Source organism: Chamaea fasciata, unplaced genomic scaffold (genome assembly GCF_029207755.1).
Source record: "Chamaea fasciata isolate MVZ Bird 193981 ecotype frontalis unplaced genomic scaffold, bChaFas1.0.hap1 SCAF_3, whole genome shotgun sequence".
NCBI classification, from domain to species: Eukaryota; Metazoa; Chordata; class Aves; order Passeriformes; family Sylviidae; genus Chamaea; species Chamaea fasciata.
Window position 1 is genome coordinate 1,782,502 of NW_027094088.1, and position 22,102 is coordinate 1,804,603.

The following is a 22,102-nucleotide window of genomic DNA, read 5'->3' on the forward strand; positions in this document are numbered from 1 at the left end:
TATCAACCTGTAGTGATGGTTGTTAGCAGCAGCGGCTTGGCTGGAATGTGATGTTGGAAAGGTGAGGAGGCTGGAGCTGGGCTGTGTGACCTAAACAGCAAGGTGACAGGGTGGAGGGGACCACAGTGAGTGGGAAATACTCAGAAGTCTTGGGCCTAAAAGGCCTTTCCAGGAGGCGAATCCTCATCTGCAGAGCATGGGGTGGAATCTCTATTTCCTGAATCTCAGTGTAACTCCGTTGTCAGCAAATATCTAAAGGCCAGTGGCAAAATCTTCTTATTTTCTCTTAGTGGCTGGGCCACATAAAGAATGGAAATTTACTGCAGCTGTCATTTACTCTCCAAACTCAAATGGCTATGGTTATGGAGTCAGCATGATTACAGAGAATGGAATTAAGAGTTAAGAAATGCACAGGCAACTTTAATTAACCTCCTTTGTGTATATGCATTATGATGTAGTCTTTAATTATGTGATCACATACTATTTTCCCCAAAGCAATTGTGCCTCATTTTCCTCAGAGGATAGAGGTGATGTAGAAGGCTGCTTGTCCAGAGGACCTCTGTGCTTTTGATTGCAGAAATTGGAAGGACAAACCAAGCAGGGACTGAGAGGAGTGAAAAGATGAGGTCATGGTGAAGGTGCTTGAAAGAATTAAATGTATTTCTGCTTTTACCTGAGTTCCTGATCAGTGCCACTAAGTCTTTTGAGCCAGACGTCCTCCAGGTGGTCCCTGTTTGTGTGTCCTTCCTTTCTGGATCGCTTTGAGGCAAAACTTTGATTTGCAGATACGTTGAGCATCCAGGTCTGTCAGGGAAATCAATTGGAGCTGTGCTTGAGACATATAAAGGGCTGTATAAAGCTTAGTATGCTGAAAAAAATAATTCCAAGTAATAGGCTTCCCAGAGCAAGCACCCAGCAATAGATCCTTTTAGCTGGATCTCTCTGTCCCAGTTCTCATCAGAGGAGCAGGGTAATAACTCTTCCACGGCTGCTTGTGAGAAGGGAATGTGATTATTGCTCTTGAGGCTCTTCAATGCCATACGGAGTGGGCACTGTGGAAAGAAATCAGGAAATGAACAATTCTGCCTTCAGAGCAAGGTTTGAATATTGTGGTGTAAAGAATAACGCTATGTGTTGATGGGCCTGCTTATTGAAAAATGAAAAATAAACCAAAGTACTGAACACCACTGGGCAGAGCTGGGGTCTGGGCTGAAGAGCAGGAGATAGTGAAAGTAAAAGGTGGTGCCACAATCAGACTCTGTCTTAGGGGATACAGAGCAGGGTGGAAATTAAGATTACGCCCACTAGCTTTATTTCTGGCATCTCCTAAATCCTGTGTCAAATTCTTTTCACTTGTTTTAAATTCTTCAGTGTGTAAATTCAATCTGTACACATCGAGGCAGACAGCTTTAGCAGGGAATGCCGTATCTAATGGAATCCACGAAAAAATAGTGCTCATCGGGCAAAGGATGTGTTTTCCTCCCTACCAGGGGCTACAGATCGCTTCTGAAGTTTATTTGGGTTTTGCATGAGCTAAGGATTCCGCCTTACTGAATTTAGGTGCAGGACTGGGCCACCCGTGTATGGATTCGGCCAAAAAATTTGTATATTGAGGATCCGGCATAGACTGTGGGATGCAGGAGTTCAATAACACGATACCTCAGAGGGAATCACTCTGTCTTCCGCCTTCGGTGAAATAGGAGAACAGTAATTCTTTCTTCAGAGCAGCATTTGAGTACAACTACACTGAAAACTGTGAGGAACTCCATTTGAACAATAAGAATTTAAAACCAGAATAAAACAAACTGACGTGGAGAGTAATCCTGAGGCTGCTGCTGTGCTTAAGTGCAACTGTTGCTACCCTGCTTTCTGTACAGAGAAAGATTTGGGTTTAGTTATCTCTGGCACCATTATTTTATATTTATTCAAGCTGAATGACAGCAGTAGCCGCCTCGATGTGTATATATTGAAAAAAAAAAAAAAAAGATTTGAAAGAGCCGTGGTGGTTATGTTCAACTCTTGGAGTAGATTTTACAGATACAAATTGCTTCCCCTAAAATCTGTCTCCTCCAAACACACAGACCCTGTGTGCAGAGGGCAGAGGAACGGGCTGTGCCATGACATTGTTTCCCCTTGCTCAGAATACTGCTCTTTATTACTCCCTTGCTCCAAGGACCTGTTGCAGCTGTGTCTAATTCATTTTTAATAAGCTCTTTCTACTTCAGGTGTCAATCTGTTGTGCCCGTTACTTTTCATTTTCGTAAATATTGGAGTGCAAAAAGATATCTTATTTTCTTTTTTTTTTTCTTTTTTTTTTTTTCTTTTTTTTTTTTTTTTTGGAGGCACTGGACTAGTGGAAATGGAAGTTGTTTTTAGAAAGGCTTCAGAAAGGGAACAGGCTCTGAAAGGAGATGAGTCTTCATGATCTTTAATTTTGGTTGCATACATTTGCACAGATACCGGATATGCTGACTGCAATAAAATAAAAGCAAAGCATTATTCTAAATGCTCAGAAAAAAACCCGCTTTAATAAATGACCCCAATTATTGATCATGTCCAGCAATAATCTGCTGCCCCTCTGAACTAATAAGCTCCAAACTGTCCGAACTTATCCCCAATAAGTAAACTTATTGCAAATAAGTAAATAATAAGTAAACTTAAAAGTAACTAATAAGTAGCCAACATGAACAGAAGTGCTACTGAAAGTAAATTCAGAGTAGACAGCAAGAATAGAATATTTTAATTTGTTTGAAAGATGCCTTAAGCTCAAGGTAACAATGCGAGTGTTCTTTCCTCCAATTATATTTTCAGTTTCTTGAAATTGGGTGCAAAAAATACTTCATTTAGTATTTTTTTTTTTTCTGTGTCAAACCAGAATCCCCACTTCCGTGGCATTAGGAAAGGTATCCAGTTCACTGCTGGATTTTTTGTAGTCTCCTCAATTGGAAAATAAATGTCTGTGATTGAGGTGGTAATGTTAATTCATTTAAGGAAGCACTCCCAAGTTAGTCCTATCTTGTTTTTCTTTTTAAAAAGAAACATAAAGCCTGATCTTTACTAATTAAACATCTGGCATGAATTTATTGAGGTGTAGGACTTTGCAGGTGGCAACCTTGGTCTTTTAATATTAATTGGAAAATATTGATCGAAAACAGGCTGGTCTGTCATGCTGATAATTGCAACCAGATTTAGATATGATCACTAGATCTCACCGAGATTACATAGAAGGAGTTACCATTTAATTGGTAAAAAGATTGAACATTATTTTGGTAATCCCTGAGCTTTGGTAACTTATTCCCTGTTGTTCATTTATGTGTCTTGTCTGTATGCCACTATGAAGTGGTTAAATATGGTGTAGGCTGATAAGGCTGCGCTGTAGAGTATTTACATTTCAGGAGCATTCCAAGTTTCATAGTTGTTTTAACAATATACTTTTTTTTTAAACTGGAGGTTAGACCTGCTGACTGAACACTTCAAACCCACAACTGACCTGATATTTACTTCTTTATAGCGGCACTCTAAGGTTGAGATAGTCTGATGCCAATTCCTTGATGGCAGGAACGAACGACTTGTTGTATTTAAAGTTCCTCAAGACATGAAAAATAAAAGTAATCTCTTAACTTTCCGAAAAGGTCCCACGTCTTTTGACTTCGTATTCGGTCTGTTTAAACACTTCCTGACTATGAAGTTGTGATGTTTTCACTGTACAAAAATATTGCTGTAGACAAGTCCCTGATGTAGCTGGGGAAATAAATCAATTAGTGCGAGTGAACTAATTTTTAAGAAGGATCAGTATGCACTGTCAGTTTTATAGCAGGAAGGATTTCCTGAATAAAGCATATCCTTTGATAATGCACGACAAATGTTAGCAGTTTCAGTTTTAGACACAAATGCTTGAGTTTCTCAGCTGATTTTTATTGCTGTCATTTCTGTAAGATGTGTCTGTCTGCACCAGTTAAGGATCTGGCCTAAATATATAAATTTATTTATTATGTGGCCGCAAATTCGAGCACAGTCTGCACGCTGACAGAAAACAGCCTGGCAGTTTATTAATGGAATTCTAAGATCGTGTGAACAAAACTAGTTCCAAAATTTTAGCGTCTTCTATCCATTTATAAATACTAGCCAAAAAAAAAACCCCCAAAAAGCAAACCCCAAAAAAACCCAAACCCCCCTCTCTGTTTCAGAGCTATCCCTTTGTGTGCGGAGTGAGACTCGGGTTTCTCAGCCCCTGGAATGCTCTTTTTCTATCGCTGCTAATAGCTGTGGACGTTTTCCGTGTGGATGTTCAGTGCACGCTGTTGTGAATCCCAGGATGATATCGCCATTACTTAGAGCTGTATTTTGCATTGCCTATTCTGTGGTTGCTCAGCATGCACAAGGGGTAGAGTTAAAATCTTTATTCATTTCATTTAAAAATGTTTCTTTTGTTCTCCTTATCGTGTTCTGGCTTTCCCAAGGATATATGCCTTGAACGAAAAGTCACATGTGCATTACTAATTGTGTGCCATTGTATTTACAGTTCCTAGTGGTGGCACTGTGAAGCTACTAATTCTTTTGCTTCACTTGATGTAAAATAATCTGAGTGTCTTTGATAGCAGTGAAACAGTATTAATTGTTTTGTACATTTCTTGGTCACTCTTCTTAGGTGGTCTTCATAATCTATTAGAACTTTCAGCCAGATTTTTGTAATGTCATGCCTCCAGCAGTGATTAAATTGGTAATTAATGAACAGTCCTTGGCAACATAAACCACATCCCGTTAATTTTCCCTTTTGAGTTTCTCGAAGTTGTCGTCTCTGTCAGAAAGCATTGCGCCACCTTGCTACGGCCCCTTGGCATGGAACCACGGCGACGGGATTTTTTGCAGCCATTAGTAGATCAGAGCAGTAATTTCACAGTATTTTGGTCAGGGTAATTATAGTACCAAGTACCGAGTAGAGTTGGGAATTCACACAAGAAGTCCAGAAATACCAGGTGAGCTTCCTTGTGTTCACTGGGACGTTATGATTAGTTTAATTGGGCTTTGTTTGATTTCAGCCGCGGAGACTCTTTGTGCCACGGCACTGCAGCCACTTTCCACTTTAGTGTTTCTGACCCGCATTGACAGGAACTGGTGCAAAAATGAACTCTTTGAAGTGGGACTCTTTGGAGAGGGCAGCTAAAAAAGGGGAAGAGTGATGTGTAAGTAGTGTACTGTAGCAAAGCGCGACACCAGGCCAAACACCCTGCGTTTTTGCGGGCGATGGGATTCGAATTCTTTCGTATTTTCGACCGGAACAGACGATATTTCTGCCACATTCGTGCAAATCTCGAGTAAATTACTGCATTGAAAAAGACAATCCGCTTTTAATCGCTGGCTTTTGCATAGCACCTGCTGTTCTACCTTCCTTTGAAGATACAGTTGTTTCTCTCACCAGAAATTCTGTGAATCGTCCGTTTAGTCCTGCAAAACAAATCCGGGGCGAATGCATTAATGAGACTGCAGCTGCACTTAGCAGTTCACATGTCACAAAATAGTAGGTAAAGGCATTCATACTTGAGTGACTGACTATAGGTGTAGTGGCCTTCAGCAGTACATTGTGCACATTAAACTTTAAATAGTCACTTGCCTGTTGGCTTCTGAATGAAAGGACTGTCACTGGTCACTTCTCCTAAAGCCTTAATGAAACCAAATAGTTTGCTACGAGTTTGGGCCTAACCATTGGGGTGTTTCATGCAGTCTTGTCAGTTGATGTTCATGAATTGACTTGAACGAAGATCAAAGTGTTTCTCAAAATGGAGAAGCGGGGAGAGAGACAGCTCCTTCAATTGCACCACAAGAGCTAATCAAGCCATCAGTTCTTTATGCACTCTGCGTGCCTTTAGAATTTAATACCCAATGGTTTGTCAGGACAAATTGAAATTCGGGGGTTGGCGGGGAGCGGGGGGGAGGTGGAGAGTGTCCCTCCTCAGCCTGCTGAAAATAAAATGAGCGCTTCACTCTTCTGGAGGATCGTTCCGATAAATTTTATCATTTAATGTAAAACGGCAACGTTGATTAAACGTTTGGCGTTGAAGAAAGAAGTTAGGGTGGAGGATTCAATGGGCATTGTGCACCTTAGCGTTTCAGGTTCAAAGTGAAAGAGAAACTAAACTCGGGGTGATTTTTTTTTTTTGTTTCTTTGATTGCTAATGAACTTTTTTTTTTTTTTTTTTTTTTTTGCCGAGACATTTTAAATTGGATTCAGAAGATAGATTTTTGAGTGTCAGTTAAAACAAAGTCATGTGAAAATGCCTCTCTCTCTCCCTCCCTCCCCTTCTCTCTTTTTAATTGATATGATTTAGGCAGAGGAAAATGGTAAGGGGGATTTTTCTATTGCAGAAGCAATTTTTAAGGGATTTAGTCTTATTTAGCCTGAAGGTCTTCCCACTAATGAGAGCACTTAAGTTACGTCCAGGCGTTGATTAGACAGCTCATCTATCAACTGGAGCATGAGAATTTGTATTTTAGGTACCTTTTATACATTATAAATTTTTTTTATTACTTTAGACTTTATTTTCCAGAAATCTTTAATTGCCTCCTTTCACATCCAAGGTGTCCGTAGCTCAGCTGACAGGGTACAAATGCGAACAGGGGAATACTCTACGTTTGATGTTGAGTACGTTTCGATACATTTCGATAATACCGAATTTTCGACAATGTCGAAACTGCATCTGTGGAAACTGGCGTGCTGGGTGCAAATTGCTGCCCAGATGTATTCCTTTAACAGCCACCAGCTCCCTCAAAGTCTGAATGTATTTATTCAGGAAACACAGAATGGAACGTGTATTTTTAAATGCCCCCTCCCACCCCCAAACTGTGAATGCTCTCTCTACCTGTAGTTTTATTTTTTTTTTTTTGCCGTGTTTAAAACACAATAGCATCTTAATTATTTTCTGAACCGTTCTGAAAAGTACAGCTTTTGTAACTTTTTGACATTTCAGGTTTAAAAAAAATTAAAACGTTGCCACCAGCTTGCACTATGAGCAGCCTGTAATAACAGTTAAAAAAGCTTTCTGAACTATTTGACAAGATTTCTTAGTGCTGAGGCCATATGCTGTAGCCTTTAAGCTATTTCTTCCTATCAGTTTCATTATCACCTGCCTCTGAGTCTCCAATATCATCAGTAAGCACATGCAGAATCATAATTATGCCATGTACAAGTTCTTTGATAACATGTACAGTTTTCTTCTTAATTCTTTATCAAATGCATTGATCGTGGCATGTGTGCATTGATCCAGGTCCACCATCTGGCTGTGTGTGATAAGCACAGTGGCATCTTTGCATTTCCACTGTCATTCATTGCGCTACAATTTGGCTGCAGGGGAGTAGTGGCTGGGATTAGCCCTGTTCTGCTACTTACTTGCATTTTAAGTTGACACCTCTACAGCGGCTCAGACCACATTACAAACTGAAACACATACGCACGACTTAGTGATGTGACACTCCTCAATAAGCTTACTCCACTAGCTACTCAACAATCTGTAATTGGATTTGTAGGAATAACAGCAAAAGATTTCCTAAGAATTGCTGGGGACAGAAGGTGAAGTTTTCTCATTATTGGCAAAAGGCTAGGTATAGATCTTAGGCGATTGGTATTTTCCATTAAAAAAACCTGCCAGCAGTTTGCAGGACTTTCTTTAAAAAAAAAAAAAAAAAAAAAAAACCCTAGCAAAATAGGGTCCAGGGAGATGTAGGGTTTGCACTTGTTCTTATGAAAAGAACATAGAAGCAGACAGGGATCTTGTTACCCTCCCCCAAAAATTGAGAGAAGCTGGCGGGGGGGGGGAGGAAAACCAACTTTGGGAGGCCCCCTGCAGCCCGCTGCCTTTGTTGGGCTGGGAGTGACCCGGGAGCATTCCTCAGGAGGGCACGTCGAGGAGGGAGCTTCCCAGGATGGCAGTCTGAGAGATGCTGCTCTCCAGCTTACGCATCCCAGACACTTGCCAAAAAAGCCTTTGTTTCATAACACCGCTTTTTTTTTCTTTCTTTCTTCCCCCCCCCCTTTTTTTTTTTTTTAAATTATAAAGTCAAGTTTACACAAGAGAAAATCCCTTAAGTGGAGCTCGACGAATGTCGACTCCTGCAATGAGTAAGCAGCTTTCTTAACTTCTGTCTGTAACTCAGCTGTGGAAAGGCACAGAAAACACCATCTTTAGCCTGTTCATCTCAGATCAGACGTTCTGGCCTGTCTGGATGATGGCAATATTTTAGGATCTTTCTGAGCCTGCATGCTTGAGCCCCTGTTCGTGGGGTCGCGCTAATAGCACTGACAGTCACGATGACAGGCAGAACAAGCTCGTGGATCCCAGCACCTTAGGTGATTGTTGACCTTGATTATACTTCCTGGATAGGAAGAGAGCACAAACTTGCCTAAGCAGGGAAAATTCCAGGGAAGAAGTTGGTGGAGTCCTTTGTCTGTGCTTTTGGTTTAGGTCAACTTTCTGCGTGGTGTTTCCTGGGAGCCCTGAGGGTCGGCGGAGTTTCTCTGGGAGAGCACCTCGCTCTCTGCACCGGCACAAGCAGGGAGGACAGAAGGGAAACACACCGTGGTTTTGGAATTGGGTGTCTCAGCCTCTCCCTGAAACTTGCCTTAGAGCCAAGCGCAGTGTGAGACAGGCGAGATCACCTCTGCCACAGGGATGTGCAGCTCCGAAATGGTTAAATGGGTTAAATCTTATTTATCTGAATAGGACTTGGGGGCTGTTTAGCAGAATGCTCCAGCACAAATACCTGTGGTTCACTTTGACGTTACGATTTTTTTTGTTGGTTTCTTTACTTATAAATACTTGAACTGTTAGACCTTTTACTTTTTTCTCTGAGAAAGATGTATTTGTACCAGATTAGAAAAGCTAAACTGTTTCTTTACATTGAATAATCAGCCTGTCATGACAAATCTATCTACTTCTGCATGAGTAGGTGCCAGTTTGACTAGCTTCTTTTAGGCTCACACTGGGTTTTAAGCTGGATCCGTGTGCATGACTGGCAGTGCATTTGTTGGACCAGATCTAAGGAGCCAGAGAGCGTTCAGCTCCTTTTTGCCTACAAAAGAGCAGCCAGACAACCAGCAAGAGGCCTTGGATGTAGCACAAGGTGATACTTACTTAGTCAGACATTCTTTTTTTTCAAATATTTTTTTTTTCCCCCATTCAGTAAACCAAGAGCTTTCCAGTTTCACAATGACACAAGGAATTAAATTATCAGTGGATTGTTTTTCTACAGCCACCGTTCTTCACACAGAAATACTGTACCAAGTCAATTGTACATTTTCCGGGACAACATAAAAAGATTTTTAAAATTAAAAAAATGAAAAGAGAAGAAATTGCTGGCTACTTCTTTAAAAATGCCTCCTCGGTTTGAGGAGCTGTTTTCCATTTTACAGCCACGCCACCCCATGTTATTGTGAATTTTGGGAGCTTTTTTTCTTAAGGGGAACAGCTTTGTTAAGATATTGTTTGCGATTTTAGACTTTGAGCTCCTTCTGTGTTCGTTCTGTCTTGTCTCGTCAGTGTATCGGTGCCATAGCTCCTAAGCCAAGAGCTGCTTAAGCAGTTTGATACTTTCTGCGATAATGCATTCATGAAAAAAATATTTTCCAGCTACATGCAGTTTGTGGACAGTGAGGTAGCTGATGTAGGCACCAGGCAGAAGGCAGAAAAGAGCCAAGATGTTTGTGTCTGTCTTTGCTTACCACCTCCTAGGATCCGAACAGAAATCCAAAGCCACTTTTGTTTATGCCGAGTGTCCCTTGCTTAAGCAATCCATATTTTGCTCACTACCTGGGTATTTTGAGCTCTTCTGAAACACTGGTAGAGACCAAACATAAATGTGATCCCCAGGGTGATCAAAGATTTAATCTGACCAGATGGGACAAACTTGAGAAAGATTTTGACTTTCCACTCTGTTTTGCAACAAGAAAGGCTGATTTTTTTTTTTTTTCCCCCTCCCGTCCTTTCTTTGTTAGCAAAGGCAGAGATCAGGCCATCCCCAGAGGAATGAGCAGGTGTGGCCATTTACAAGCATGTCTGGTTATATTATAAACCAACATAAGAAAAGTTTGAAATGGTTTGAAAAGATCTGCTAAACAGTTTTAATGTTTCATCCCAAATCCTATTTACTCAAACAAGGGCCGATCAAGGTCACAGTACAACCCAGCCTGCTCAAACCTTTAAAGCTCGTGTAATTTTATTTATTTATTTTTTTATTTTCCTTTTTTACCCTGTCTCCTCTTCTAACTGACTAGGTACATTTTGGTAATCCTGAATAGGTACATTTTGGTAATCCTTGCCTCTGGACAAGCACAGGAGTCTTTTTCTTTCTGAATGGCTAATAACAGAGCCGTTCTTCCTGTCTGATGATGAAAGAGGTGGCAGTCAAGTTCTTTCTCTTAGATGTGCTGTGCACTCACGGCTGACCACGAACCATTTTGAAACCTACAGCTTCAGGAATCCCTCTCACACAATTCTGGTTTGATTTTGTTGCTTTCGTTGATTTTGTGGATTATAAGAAATTAACCACATTTTTTTTTAAATTTTACTTTTGCCCCCCAGTCTATGGACACAGTAAAGAATTTACTTTTTAAATGTCAAATAAATGCGGTTCGCCAGATTATATATATATATTTTTTTTTTTTAATAGTGAGAGGACGATACATTATCAGAATCCTAGTGTAAAGTCAGTTTGGATCCTCCCAAAATTCTACCAAAAGAGGGCTGAAAATCCCTGGCAAAGGTTTTGTAGTTTATTTTCTTTTTCTTTTTCATGTGAGAAGATTGCAAAATTTTTAGTCATTTAAGGAGATGATTTTTAAGGGACTGTTTGGGGTTGGTGTTTTTTTTGCCCTGAAAGACCCCACCACTCTCAATATTTCCCCTGAGTTGGGCAGCTCTCGGCTGGCTCTGGGTAAGGATCTCGGAAACTGCCCTGCCAGTGTTTCGCGTTCGAATTCACCTTCCCAAACCCGCGGCGTAATTTTTGGCCAAAGTGATGTCAGTCATTGCCGTCTGCGGCGAGTACAAACAGGACCCCCTAATGGCAGCCATTTTTATTTGTTTCTTAAGATCCAAAGGCTGCTGAAAGAACAATTGGATAAAGTTGAGGATTGGAGAAGCTTGATTTTCTTGTTCCAGTGAAATGAAACTCCCGTCCTTTTTTTTTTCTTCCCCTTTCCCTTAAAAGCCGGAGTCAGCTAGGGGGTTGTAGCTGTGTCAAAGCCGTTGGGATGCCACTGCTGATCACTTTAATTACTAGGACTAAGGAGGATAAAATTAAAAGTAGCACCATTGAAGCAGTGGAAGAAAGCTTGCCGAGATGTCAGTGAACTGTGAAATATAAAAATTGCATACCAATACATTTTTATAGGAGGGAAACAAGGAATTACATTACTTATTCTTGAGGAGTTTGTCCTTAAATAGTGAAGTTTTCCTCACTGTGCATCCGCATGGCAGATCTTTAAACCATTGCAAAATAGTTGGGGGGGAAATGACAAAGAAAAAACTGCAATGTCTCTTTGGCATGTCAGATTCGTGTCAGAGGGTGGGAGATTTTACTGAGTTTTCTTTTCGACTCTGCAGGGAAAAATAAGTCACTGCATGGGTGTTTCCCTGGTCCTTTCTTGGTGCAGTGCTTCCTTTCTTATCTCCTGGGTTGTTGTTCTTCAGTATATATTTTTGTTCGTGCCTCTGTACCTCTCTCAAGTGCTTTCCTTTCCAAATTCTAGCTTGATAGGCTGTTTAACTATTTTTCTGTACCTCAAAACTTAATCTATCTACTTCTTCTGCCTCTCGGTTTCGTTGCTCCTTCAGACAAGCTCAGTAACCGGGGGTTCAAATGCCTGAATTGAATTTAAGCAAGAACTAGGCTGGTTTTTCCCTTATCCGCCGGTGATGATTGGCTTAATCAGCACAAACACAAGCCACCATAATCTGTGTTTGCTTGGAGATCCCCGGGATGTTAATGACTATGCTAATAATTCAGGATACAAGTTCTCTTTCAGGAGGAGGGGAGGAAAGGAGAAATCAGCCAGCTCAGTTTAGGGGCATTTTTGTCACAAACACCTAACTGGCCCTATTTTAAATTACACGGGCTGAAGTAGATTAAATTGTTTGACGTTAAACCACGTGGGGAATCTTAATTTTGTACATTCGTTCTTCGAAGTCCTTTAAGTTAAGCCCACAAGTTCCTATATCCGAGGAATTAGGAATATTAGAGATTTGAGCAGTTTCATTTCAAGTAAAATTCAATGCAGTTAATGTTACCAAATACCGTGGGTCGAAATCAAACCGTTTGCTGTGTCAGTCGGCTGGCTAGAAATTAAATTAAATTGATCTATTATAGTGCATAGGAGGAGGTGGAGGGGAGGGGGGGGAAAGCTTTCCAGTTGTCTTTCTAATGCGTACTTTACCAAATAAATTTTTGATGGAACTGTTGCTCTGTTGCCTTCTGGGAAGTTAAAAGGGTGAGAAAGCAAACAAAAGCCCATGTGCCATCCCGCTGCCTCGCAGGGCCCTGGCAGAATTCGTCTTTCCGCGGGAGGACATTAGGAGAAAAGTAAATCAAGGCAATCTGATAGGGAATCGGGACTCTGTCACTCAGAGGCGAGATATTGTGCTGTGTCCATATGCTTTGTTTACTGTAGGGTTTTATGAGTTGTAACCTGCCCATGCAAGCTGTTAATGAGGCTAAATCTTTCTGCTTGAGGATTGAATTACAGCACACCTCTGGGCTAATGGTTATAAACAGAAAGTCCCATTAGGGCTGCATTCTGATTCAGTCATTTGCATTTTTTCTATTGTGCCGGGAACAATGCTGAGTAAATAGCTACAAACAAACAATTTACATGGAAATGGAGAAAATGTACCTAATTAGTATTTTGCGCTCGTTTTATTAATGATTGCTTAAACTAAATAGCACTTAGCAACAGCTCTCAGCAGCCTCTGCAGGTGTGGGATGCTCAAGTTTCTGGGTTGGTGGGAAGGCTGCCAGAATGGCTCTCCAAAATTAGGCACTTTGTTATATTCCTCTTAGTTCAGGTCAACAGCCTCTACCTGGGATTCGTCCAGGTCATTATGTCAGTAAGACAGAGACTTATTGGCAGGTTAGATTTAAGCCAAGCACTGGCTTTGTTGCACTTCATGAGCCTTTCTGCTGTTGAGGGGAGGGGAAGAACAGTCCTAACTTAGCAAAAAAAATCCCATGCTTGAGGTGAAAACTGCAACGGTTTCCCTTATGGAGACTGTGGAGTCTCATGGGTATGTTTGAACACATCTCTTTATGAAGGGGTTTTTTTTATCACGGTGGGTTAGTCTTTTGCAAAATTTCACGCTGCAGAACTTTGTTTGTTTATGTAACTGAAATATTATCATGCTTCTAAGTTATTCGAAGTTCTTCCTGGGACAACACTATCTGGCATGGTTCCAGTACGATTCCTTTAATTATTGACCAAAGCCCCACCAGTAGGAAGTTTGAAAGGGATGCAAAGTCTCTTCTGCTGTGAAAGCATCAATTGTTCTTTCAGTAATTTTCACTAGTTTTTTGGGGGGTTTTTTAAAGAAAAATGTCCATTGAAGTCAAAGAACATGCCTCAGATTTGATGCCGCTTTATACTCTGAAGTCAGCTTGTTGCTTGGAGTAACCAAGAGCAGTGTCTGGCTTCTCAGTTCAGTTCTGTGACAGAATACTACTCAAATGAGTAATTCAATTGAGTAAAACCATTTTATAGCCACGGTAAAACTCCGCTCAAATCACTCACTGGGTGTGATTACTTGGAGACTAAAGTGTCTGCAAATTTTCATCAAGGTGTTTTTATGAAACGCAGTTTCTAAAAGCTTCACATTGCAAATCATCAGGTTTCTAATGCAGTAATAATTTGGGGGATGCTTTAAAAAAAAAATAATAATCTGTCGCATGGATGTCTTTAAAAATTGTGGTGTGACACCCAACTGATATCGAGCGTCCTATTTATAATGTGGGCCAAGCACCATGCTGTAAACCAGTTCCTATCATGATGATCAGATTGAGAATGAAATTGCATTTCTGTCAATTACTGAGTTGGCAACTGTTCAATATATCTTAGCAGCAAGATGAAGAGCGGCGTCGGCAGCTGAGAGAGAGAGCTCGTCAGCTAATAGCAGAAGCTCGATCTGGAGTGAAGATGTCAGAACTTCCCAGCTACACTGAAATGGCTGCAGAAAAGTTGAAAGAAAGGTCAAAGGCATCTGGAGGTGAGCTGAAGGAACCTTGTATCTTATTCCTATGGCAACCTAGGAGCCGGAGACCTTTTTGGGTATCGCTTTTATTCGCACTTCAAAACGTTGTTGTTCATCAGGTGAACGTATCGAAAGGCCTGTAGATGCGTTTCCTAAATCTGTGTTTGTGTCACTTGATTTCCAGCAGTCGAAAGAGAAGCACACACGTGATGGAAAGAAAAATATGTTCTGTGAGTGAGTGGCTCATGTTGGCCCATTCTTTACAGGTTTCTCACTACCCACAGTTTTTTTTAGAATTTCATAGTTGTTGGTTCTCCTATTTTTATGTAGGAACATGGAGGTAAATTTGGGGGGAAAACAACATTTGAAATATTTAAGAAATGTTATTTTTTTATTAAATGTGTTGAAAAATAAGAGAATTTTAAAGGTGGCCTCTGAGAGGTGGGGGCAACAACCTTTTGATTTTAAATGGCAGTCTTTTGACAGACCACTTGCTTTTACAGGTTTTGAGTTGTATTATTGCTATAATGTTATTAAACTGACTTTGAAATAGCATTAAAATTCATATAGCTGCCAGTGCTATGAGCTGGAGTAATGTAGTGTCACTCAGATGGGTGCTGAACACGCGTTTCAGTGCAGGCTGCTTGCTCTTTTAATGTCGTCTACGTATTCTAAGGGAAATAGTGTTTCTCAAACTAACTCCTAATCATAAGCCAAAGCGTAAGGAAAATCCAGCTTGATACTGACAAGCCATGTAGATTCAACAAAAATATTTATTTCTCTCTACTACGTGTGCTTTGTATGCATAAATATTTAAATAAGGTCTTACTGCACCCTAAGCCCAACACTTCTGTTCCATTTAACACCAAGGAGAGAGCAGCGAGTTGTACATCTCCCTTCGAGTCTGGTCTTCAGTTTTACTCCCTTTGCCCAGTAAGCCAAGCTTGCCAACGTAACTCTCTTTTGTGACAAATGGAGAAATTATATCCTTGATGGCAGTAAGACAGGCTGAGCCAAACGACGCAGGAGCTTGGGTATTACATAGGCCGTGGTGTTCCTCATCCCTCTTCACACCCCATCCTGCATTATTTCGTTCCTTCCTCCTCAATGTTTCATCGTGCCTCGTAGTGGTTTAGGTTTGCCAATTTGAGTTTTAGCTGTTCCTGCCATACCTTCTCTCAAAGTACCTACAGCTGTAAGGAAGCAGTTAGTCTTTAAAGAATCCAGAGCTGAAAAGTCACTTTTTTTGGTCTTTTTTTGGTCTTTGTTTCTGTCCCGGGTGCTCAGCTGGGTAGCAGTGACCCTGTTTTGTTGCTGTGACCCGGTTGTAGAGTTGCTAAATATCCCAGTGTGCTGCTTTCTGGGATGTGGTTGTCCTGTTCATGTTTTCCTCTGTATTTTGCCATTGCTCTTCCTGCCCTTCATGCAATTTGTAAACAGTCTGGGAGGTTGCTCTGCATATATATGAAAAGAAATCTGTATTTGTAGGTATGGAGAGTTTAGTGTTACAAAAGAGCAGGCAGTATCAGGAGTGATGACAACTTATTTTTAAAGTTATCACCACTCTACCTATTGGGTTTTATCCAGTGCAACAATTTCCCAGCTTTCTACTTTTGCACTGATTTATACTTCCTACTTTGATTTGATTTTGTTCATACAGTAGTTTGGCCAATCTATTTGAATTTCTCTTGGACCTAAAGTTTTCGTTCCCTGTCTTGTTTGTCTTGTTTTATCTGCCCAGGGTGCATTTTATGGCATTTTCTTCTGATTCCTCCTTCTCCAAAAGCTTTCCTTATGGCATATAGTTCTGCCACACCGCTGGTATTTTCAGGTGCTACACCAAATCTCCCCTAAAGAAATTCATTCTTCTAAAATGTAGTGGTTCTGTGAAATGGCACCAACACTTTACAGTCCAAATGAATTGGAATTACTTCGGGGTTCAGTCTTTTTCCTTTTTCAATTTCCAGCAAAAATTAGGATTTAATAGACGGTCTCCTTATTACTGCTGGACTTTGAATGTTTCCCCTAACTGCATTCACATTTTTATTGTGTAGAGTGCTGTATTCCCTACACAATACCCAAGGCAAGCTTATTATCTTGTGTCTTCCAAGCTCTCTTGTCCATTATACATCATTAATCTCTTCTTCTGCATTGATTGCAATTAATTTGTGATTTACAAAAAGGGAACGTACCAAATAATTTTACTCTCGATTCAGTTATTTCAGAAAAAAAGTGACTTTTCAGCTCTGGATTCTTTAAAGACTAACTTCTTCCTTACAGCTGTAGGTAAAAGCATCATCTCTTTCATTTTTTCTCTATGCTCATTAAGAATTTCATGCTTTGGCACTGGTGCAATGTTCCTTGTTAAAAGGCTTTATTTAACCAAGGTCTGACAAACTCAAATGACTACGGCAAGTTGAAACTTTCCTGGATAAGGAAAGCATCCCTAGCTATGAAATCCAGTCTTTTTCGTAGGATATTTGGCATGTGAGACAGAAAATACTTCTTCCTGCCAACTGCCAGAGGGTTTGGGATGGCAGCTTCAAATTTATTAGATGTCCTACTAGCTTCAGGCCGATAAGCGGATGCCTTGAGCTGGATCCAGGGACAGTGTCGAGATAGAGATCCAAATATCCCCCCCTTTTCCTAGCAGCAACAGGACAAAAGAATTGACAGATTATCTAGGAATTGTCCCTGAGCAGTGGAACTGCTCTGCTGGGGTTTGGGTGGCGTGTTTTCTTTGCTCTCTGGCACATCTCCATCCTTTATTTGAGCTGGCGTCGGTGTGAGGAAGTGGCTCGGACCTGGCCTTGGTGAGGACAGGGTGTGTCCAAGATTTCAAGATTCTCACCTCTCAGGCGATGATCTTCAGGGAGTATACATGGTGGCACAGCCTTACTCGTCATGCTTAGTCTCCAACTCATGGAACAAGTGTCAGGTCCTTAATATTTTTAGCAGGCAGTATTTCTATCTGTCGACGGTTCCGGCTGTCATTTCTTGTCCTGACATCGGATTTCGTGAACACGGAACCAGTATTTCAACTCTGCGTTTCTTCCATTCCCTGCCTTTGCTGCCTTTATTGCTGTGCACAGGCTCCTGTCACATCCTGCAGCCTTAAAGTGAACTCCGTGCCTGAAAGTAAATAAACTAAATATCTCAACATCCACGGGCCTGAAGGACTTCCCAGAGACAATGCTGAAGGCTGGAGTTACCTTCCCTGAAGAGTGAGTGCTCTTTGTGCAGCTCCTGCCAGTAACGTGATCCAGCCCCCATCAGTGCTTTTGCTTCACTATGAAAATTACTCCTTTCTCATTTTAATCTAGAAATGGATGCAGTCAGCTGCAAATCCTTCACGTGTGGGCAGGCTTAAACCAAGTCAAGAGAATATCAGTTTGACCACAAATCAGGCCTGACCTTAATCTGAGTAGTGAGACCTAAGAGCTATAAAATGCCTCTGGATCCCTGTCCACCAGCATTCTGCCATTTCCACGTGGTTCCAACAGATACTTACTTCTCTCTCTCCAGTCCAGACTGCAATCCATGCTGTGCGGGAGGTGGTCAGTGCTGTTAAGTTGTTGACTCAATCCTTTATCTTTTATTTTGTTCATTTCTTCATGAAGAGTGAAGGAAAGCTTAACTGTCTTTCTAGGATTCAAATTTGCATACTTTTCGAGGAGGCAATTCTTCAGTCCTTCAGTCGTTCTCTAAATGTCTGCCCTGGTTCTAGACCAAGTGCTTTAAGTTTCTCGCACTAGCAATTTGTTCTTTTCATAAAAGATATCTGTTATCTCTTCGTCGTGTTGTTCCTTTTATCATTTATAATTGCAAAATCTTGTTGTAACATGCTCCCTAAACACATTTCGCTTTTAATACCCTGGCAGAACATTGAACTGGAAAAAAACCCTAGAGTAATTTAAATCAAGGGATCTAGATTTTTAAAGATACTTGAAAATTTCTGAAATTACTTCAAATTACTGCTTTTAATTGATTTTTTTAAAAAATAAAATGTAAATGTCCTGATAATCATATTCAAAGTCTGCCAACTTTAAATTGAATACTAGGTCAGGTCATTATCTGATACTAGAAACTGGTGTCTTCCACACTGCCATCTCTTTTGTTTCCTAAAATGGTGGTGTCAAAGGCAGTGCCTCTGATCTCATCTTGCTATATTAAATTAAAGAAAATCAAATTATCTAATAGAAGCGTTCCCTTAGTATGCAGGAGTCTTAAACCCTGTCATCTTGTTTAGATTGTTTTGACACCTCTAGCATCCTGTGGGGTGACTGGTAGCTGTGAGCTGACCTTGTGAGCTGTGACTCCTTTGGGTGATTCCAAAAGTCATTGCCTGCTTCTAGGCTCCAGGTGGATTTGGTTTCCCTCTGCCATGAGAGTGTCTCTCCTTCTTCCCTTCCGCCTCTTCCAAATGTCCACATCGTGCTTTCAAGTGTGCCCCAGTGAACTCCAGGATGGATTTGAGAGCACCATGGCCTGAGTGCCGCTGAATTTCTCCAACACCATCATGAAGGATTTATAATGATGTGCAAAGTCCAAAAAAAACCAGCAGAGCAGCTTCGAAAGAAATTCAAAACCATCAGTATTGCTGCTGTTGTTGCTTTACCATTCTCTGTTTTCTCTTCAGTCCGGTTTTTTTTATCCTTTTATTTTTTGTCCTTTTTTTTTCCACTTCATGGAGATCATGCTGTGTCCTTCTACTTTGTTCACTTACCTCTGCACTTCCTGAAACAACAGGAGTTCAGGTCCCAGGATCATCTGTGGAAGTTCCGGTGGAAACAGCAGGGGTGTCTCAGAGAACTGGGAGTGTTTCTGCCCACCCATTTCCACACCGGTCAGGTCCCAGATCTAGTTGCAGATCTTGGATTGGCTGCAAAGAGACGTTCTTCTCCATCACTCACTCAATCTGGGGCAGCTTGGAAGAAAGCCGAGTCTTCTAGAGACCAAGGAGAGGTGTCTTCTGGAGACCAAGGAGAACACATGGAGGGGAACCCAGGGAAGTCATGGTGCTCAGCTGGAGCACAGGGGTCCTGCTGCACAGGCTCCATCACACACACAACCAGTGCTGGATAAGACACGGAAGAAATGGGAACTTCTTTGCTCCTGTCTGTTGCAGCAAGAGCCTTACCCTGGATCACCAGAGGTCTGTGGAAGGTGTTGGTTAGTTCCAGGGGAATTGAGGGAGCAGCTGGTTAGAAAAATAAAGTAGAAAACATAAAAAAAGATCAACAGGTTCCTAAAATGGGAATTATAGGTGCTGTGGATAAAGTAAAAACACAGTTGTATGACCTTCATGAAAACAGCGTGGGCATAAAGTGCAAGCGTCAGGGCTGGGAATGGAGTTGAGTGTGTTTCCAAGACATGAGTGATCAGCACCAATCCAAACCTCCGGGCTTCAGAATTATGGTATCATGGTGCTGTATTTAAGACCCTTTTTGTCTATGTGATGTTTGAATATACAGTGTCCTGTATTTATAATTTGTATTTTTTTCCTGTCTTAGATATTTTAAAGTTCCTTTAGTTACTCTGTCTTGTTTCTTCAGACATACTTTAGCCTACTCCTTTTTATCATTTTCACACACATGCATGCGTACATAGGAAAAAAATGTTAGTGTGAGTCTGAACAAGTGGAGATAGCATTTGATATGAGATTTAAAAGTGAGTAAATACAATGCATCTACTTACTTTGAAATTACTAATCTAGCTTTTATGGACTTGAATTTCATGATATATTTGTATTGAAAATGTGAGTCAGGATTTTTTCTGGGATCTGCTTCACAATTCAGAACTTGCTATTTGATCTTCTTCAGGTTACTTACTCTTTCTGTGCCATAATTTACCTACATCATCATCATAATTGTAATTATAATAATCACCTACTTCATAAAACATTATGGGGCTCATTTATGAGTGATATTCATAAGCTGCTCTGAGAAACTTGGTAGAAAGATCCCATAAAAATATAATTACAATTATTATTTTATTTAAAATGTGTGTAGCTGACAAACAATGCTGATGAAAAGTAGTGCAGTAAAGCACTTTTAACTTATTCATCAATGGCTTGGATGGAGGGGCAGATGCCTGCTCAGCAAGTTCACTGGTGACACGAAGCTGGGAGCTGTGGCTGACACCCCAGGGTGCTGTGAGCCCTTCAGAGGGACCTGGACAGGCTGAGAGATGGGCAGGGAAGAACCTCCTGAAGTTCAACAAGGACAAATTCAGGCTCCTGCACCTGGAGAGGAACAAGGCCAGGCTCAGAAGTTCCACAGGAACGTGAGGAAGAGGTTCCTCACTGTGCAGTGCCCCAGCACTGGGACTGCCCAGAGCGGGTGTGGAGCCTCCCTCGCTGGGGATAGTCAAGAACCATCTGGACACCATCCTGTGCCCTGAGCTCTGCCATGACCCTGCCTGAGCAGGGAAGTTTGGCCAGGTGACCCCACTGTGTTCCCATCCAGCCCGGCCCATCCTGTGGTTTTGGGAAAGCAGCAATCCATGAGTGTGCTCTCACTGCACCCGCCGTAGTTGCTTACTGAGCACGGTAGCGTTCCTCCTTGTACCAGAAGGAGACTTTCAAACCTAGGCAAGGTACAGCGATCACTGCTCTGGGATGTGCTGTGCAAGGTGAGGAGTAGCAAGACTCACCAAGCTGGGAGCTCAGGACCTGGAGCCTTTCTCAGGAGACAGGAGCTCAAGGTCTTTCTGCTGCCCGGACCCATCTGAACCTGCCACATGGCAGCTTTGACACCCATCCTGCAATACGGAGAATTGGGAGCCTGGGGGAAACTGTTTTGACTCAAGCTACCCAGAGGTTCAGCCACTGCTGAGGCCGGACTCTGCCTTTATTGGAGCAGGAGTTTCCAGCAGAGACCCCCCAGACGTTGAACAAATTACCTCAGTTTAAAGATAAATCTACAGGTGGACAGACTGGAGTCTCTTTCCAGATTTACTTAATTATTTGCATTTTTATCGTAACTCAGCTTGTTCTCTAAAGCGTTCATTTTTTTTTTTTTGAGTGACGTGTTGCATGTACATATGAAAATACTAACCTTAATGCTGTGTGTTCCTACAGATGAGGATGAGGATGATGATAATATTGAGATAGATACTAATGAGGAGGCTCCTGAATGCTCTGTTACTGGAGGTGGAGATGAACTTACTAACCTAGAAAATGACCTTGATTCAACGGGTAATTTAAATAATGGCTATTTTGTGTATTTTGCATGACTAACACTCCATCATCATATAAATACTGATGTGCAGCTTGTCTCTCTGTCAGCTTTATTCCCCTGTGCCTTTTCAGCTCTCTTAAACCCTAATGTTTAATACCCTGCATTCGTGTTTAGTTAAAATTTAAAAGTAACGAAATCATCATTTCCAACAATGTCGGATTTAAATGTCTCCTGCTCTTTTGCTGGGGAAGGGGACCCTAGGCCACACTGGTAAAGCAGAGCCACCTGAAAGCAGAGGAAAAAAGGAGGAAAAAAATCCCCACCTGCCTGTGTTGTGCCAGGGCTGGGTGACTACAGCTGCCACTCTGCACTTCCATCTGCTCAGGGAAGAGGAGCGAACGTGTCTTTCTGTGTTCACCTAGGCTTGGTGTCTCTCTGGTTCCTTCCCGAGGACCAGTTCTTGTGTTTACACCTTGTTGCCCCAGTGGGGGCATGGAGGTATAAATATGAGCGGAAGCAGTCCTATTTACTTAACAGTGTTCAGATAACAGGGGGGTTGTAAACACATGAAGGCACAGGAGCGTTATTCCCCCCTTTCTCTAAACTCCTCAGGCCCAGCTGGAGTTTAGGTGATAAATGTGGTGCTAAACATGGAATCTTGGAAATTTGGGATCTTACAGTTAGCTCAGACCT

General features: G+C 41.4%; 1 protein-coding gene across 11 annotated transcripts in view; it reads left to right on the forward strand.

The window, feature by feature from the left end:
- Nucleotides 1-22,102, forward strand: part of EHBP1 (EH domain binding protein 1) — a 212,605-nt gene that overhangs the window by 145,774 nt on the left and 44,729 nt on the right. For 8 of the 11 annotated variants that reach the window (XM_066177713.1, XM_066177704.1, XM_066177710.1 and 5 more), the window contains 2 exons: nt 14,096-14,243; nt 21,310-21,426. In XM_066177713.1, coding sequence (XP_066033810.1) covers nt 14,096-14,243; nt 21,310-21,426 — 265 coding nt within the window. The remainder of the gene's footprint in view (nt 1-14,095; nt 14,244-21,309; nt 21,427-22,102) is intronic. The other 3 variants (XM_066177708.1, XM_066177709.1, XM_066177711.1) reach the window with 1 other exon arrangement.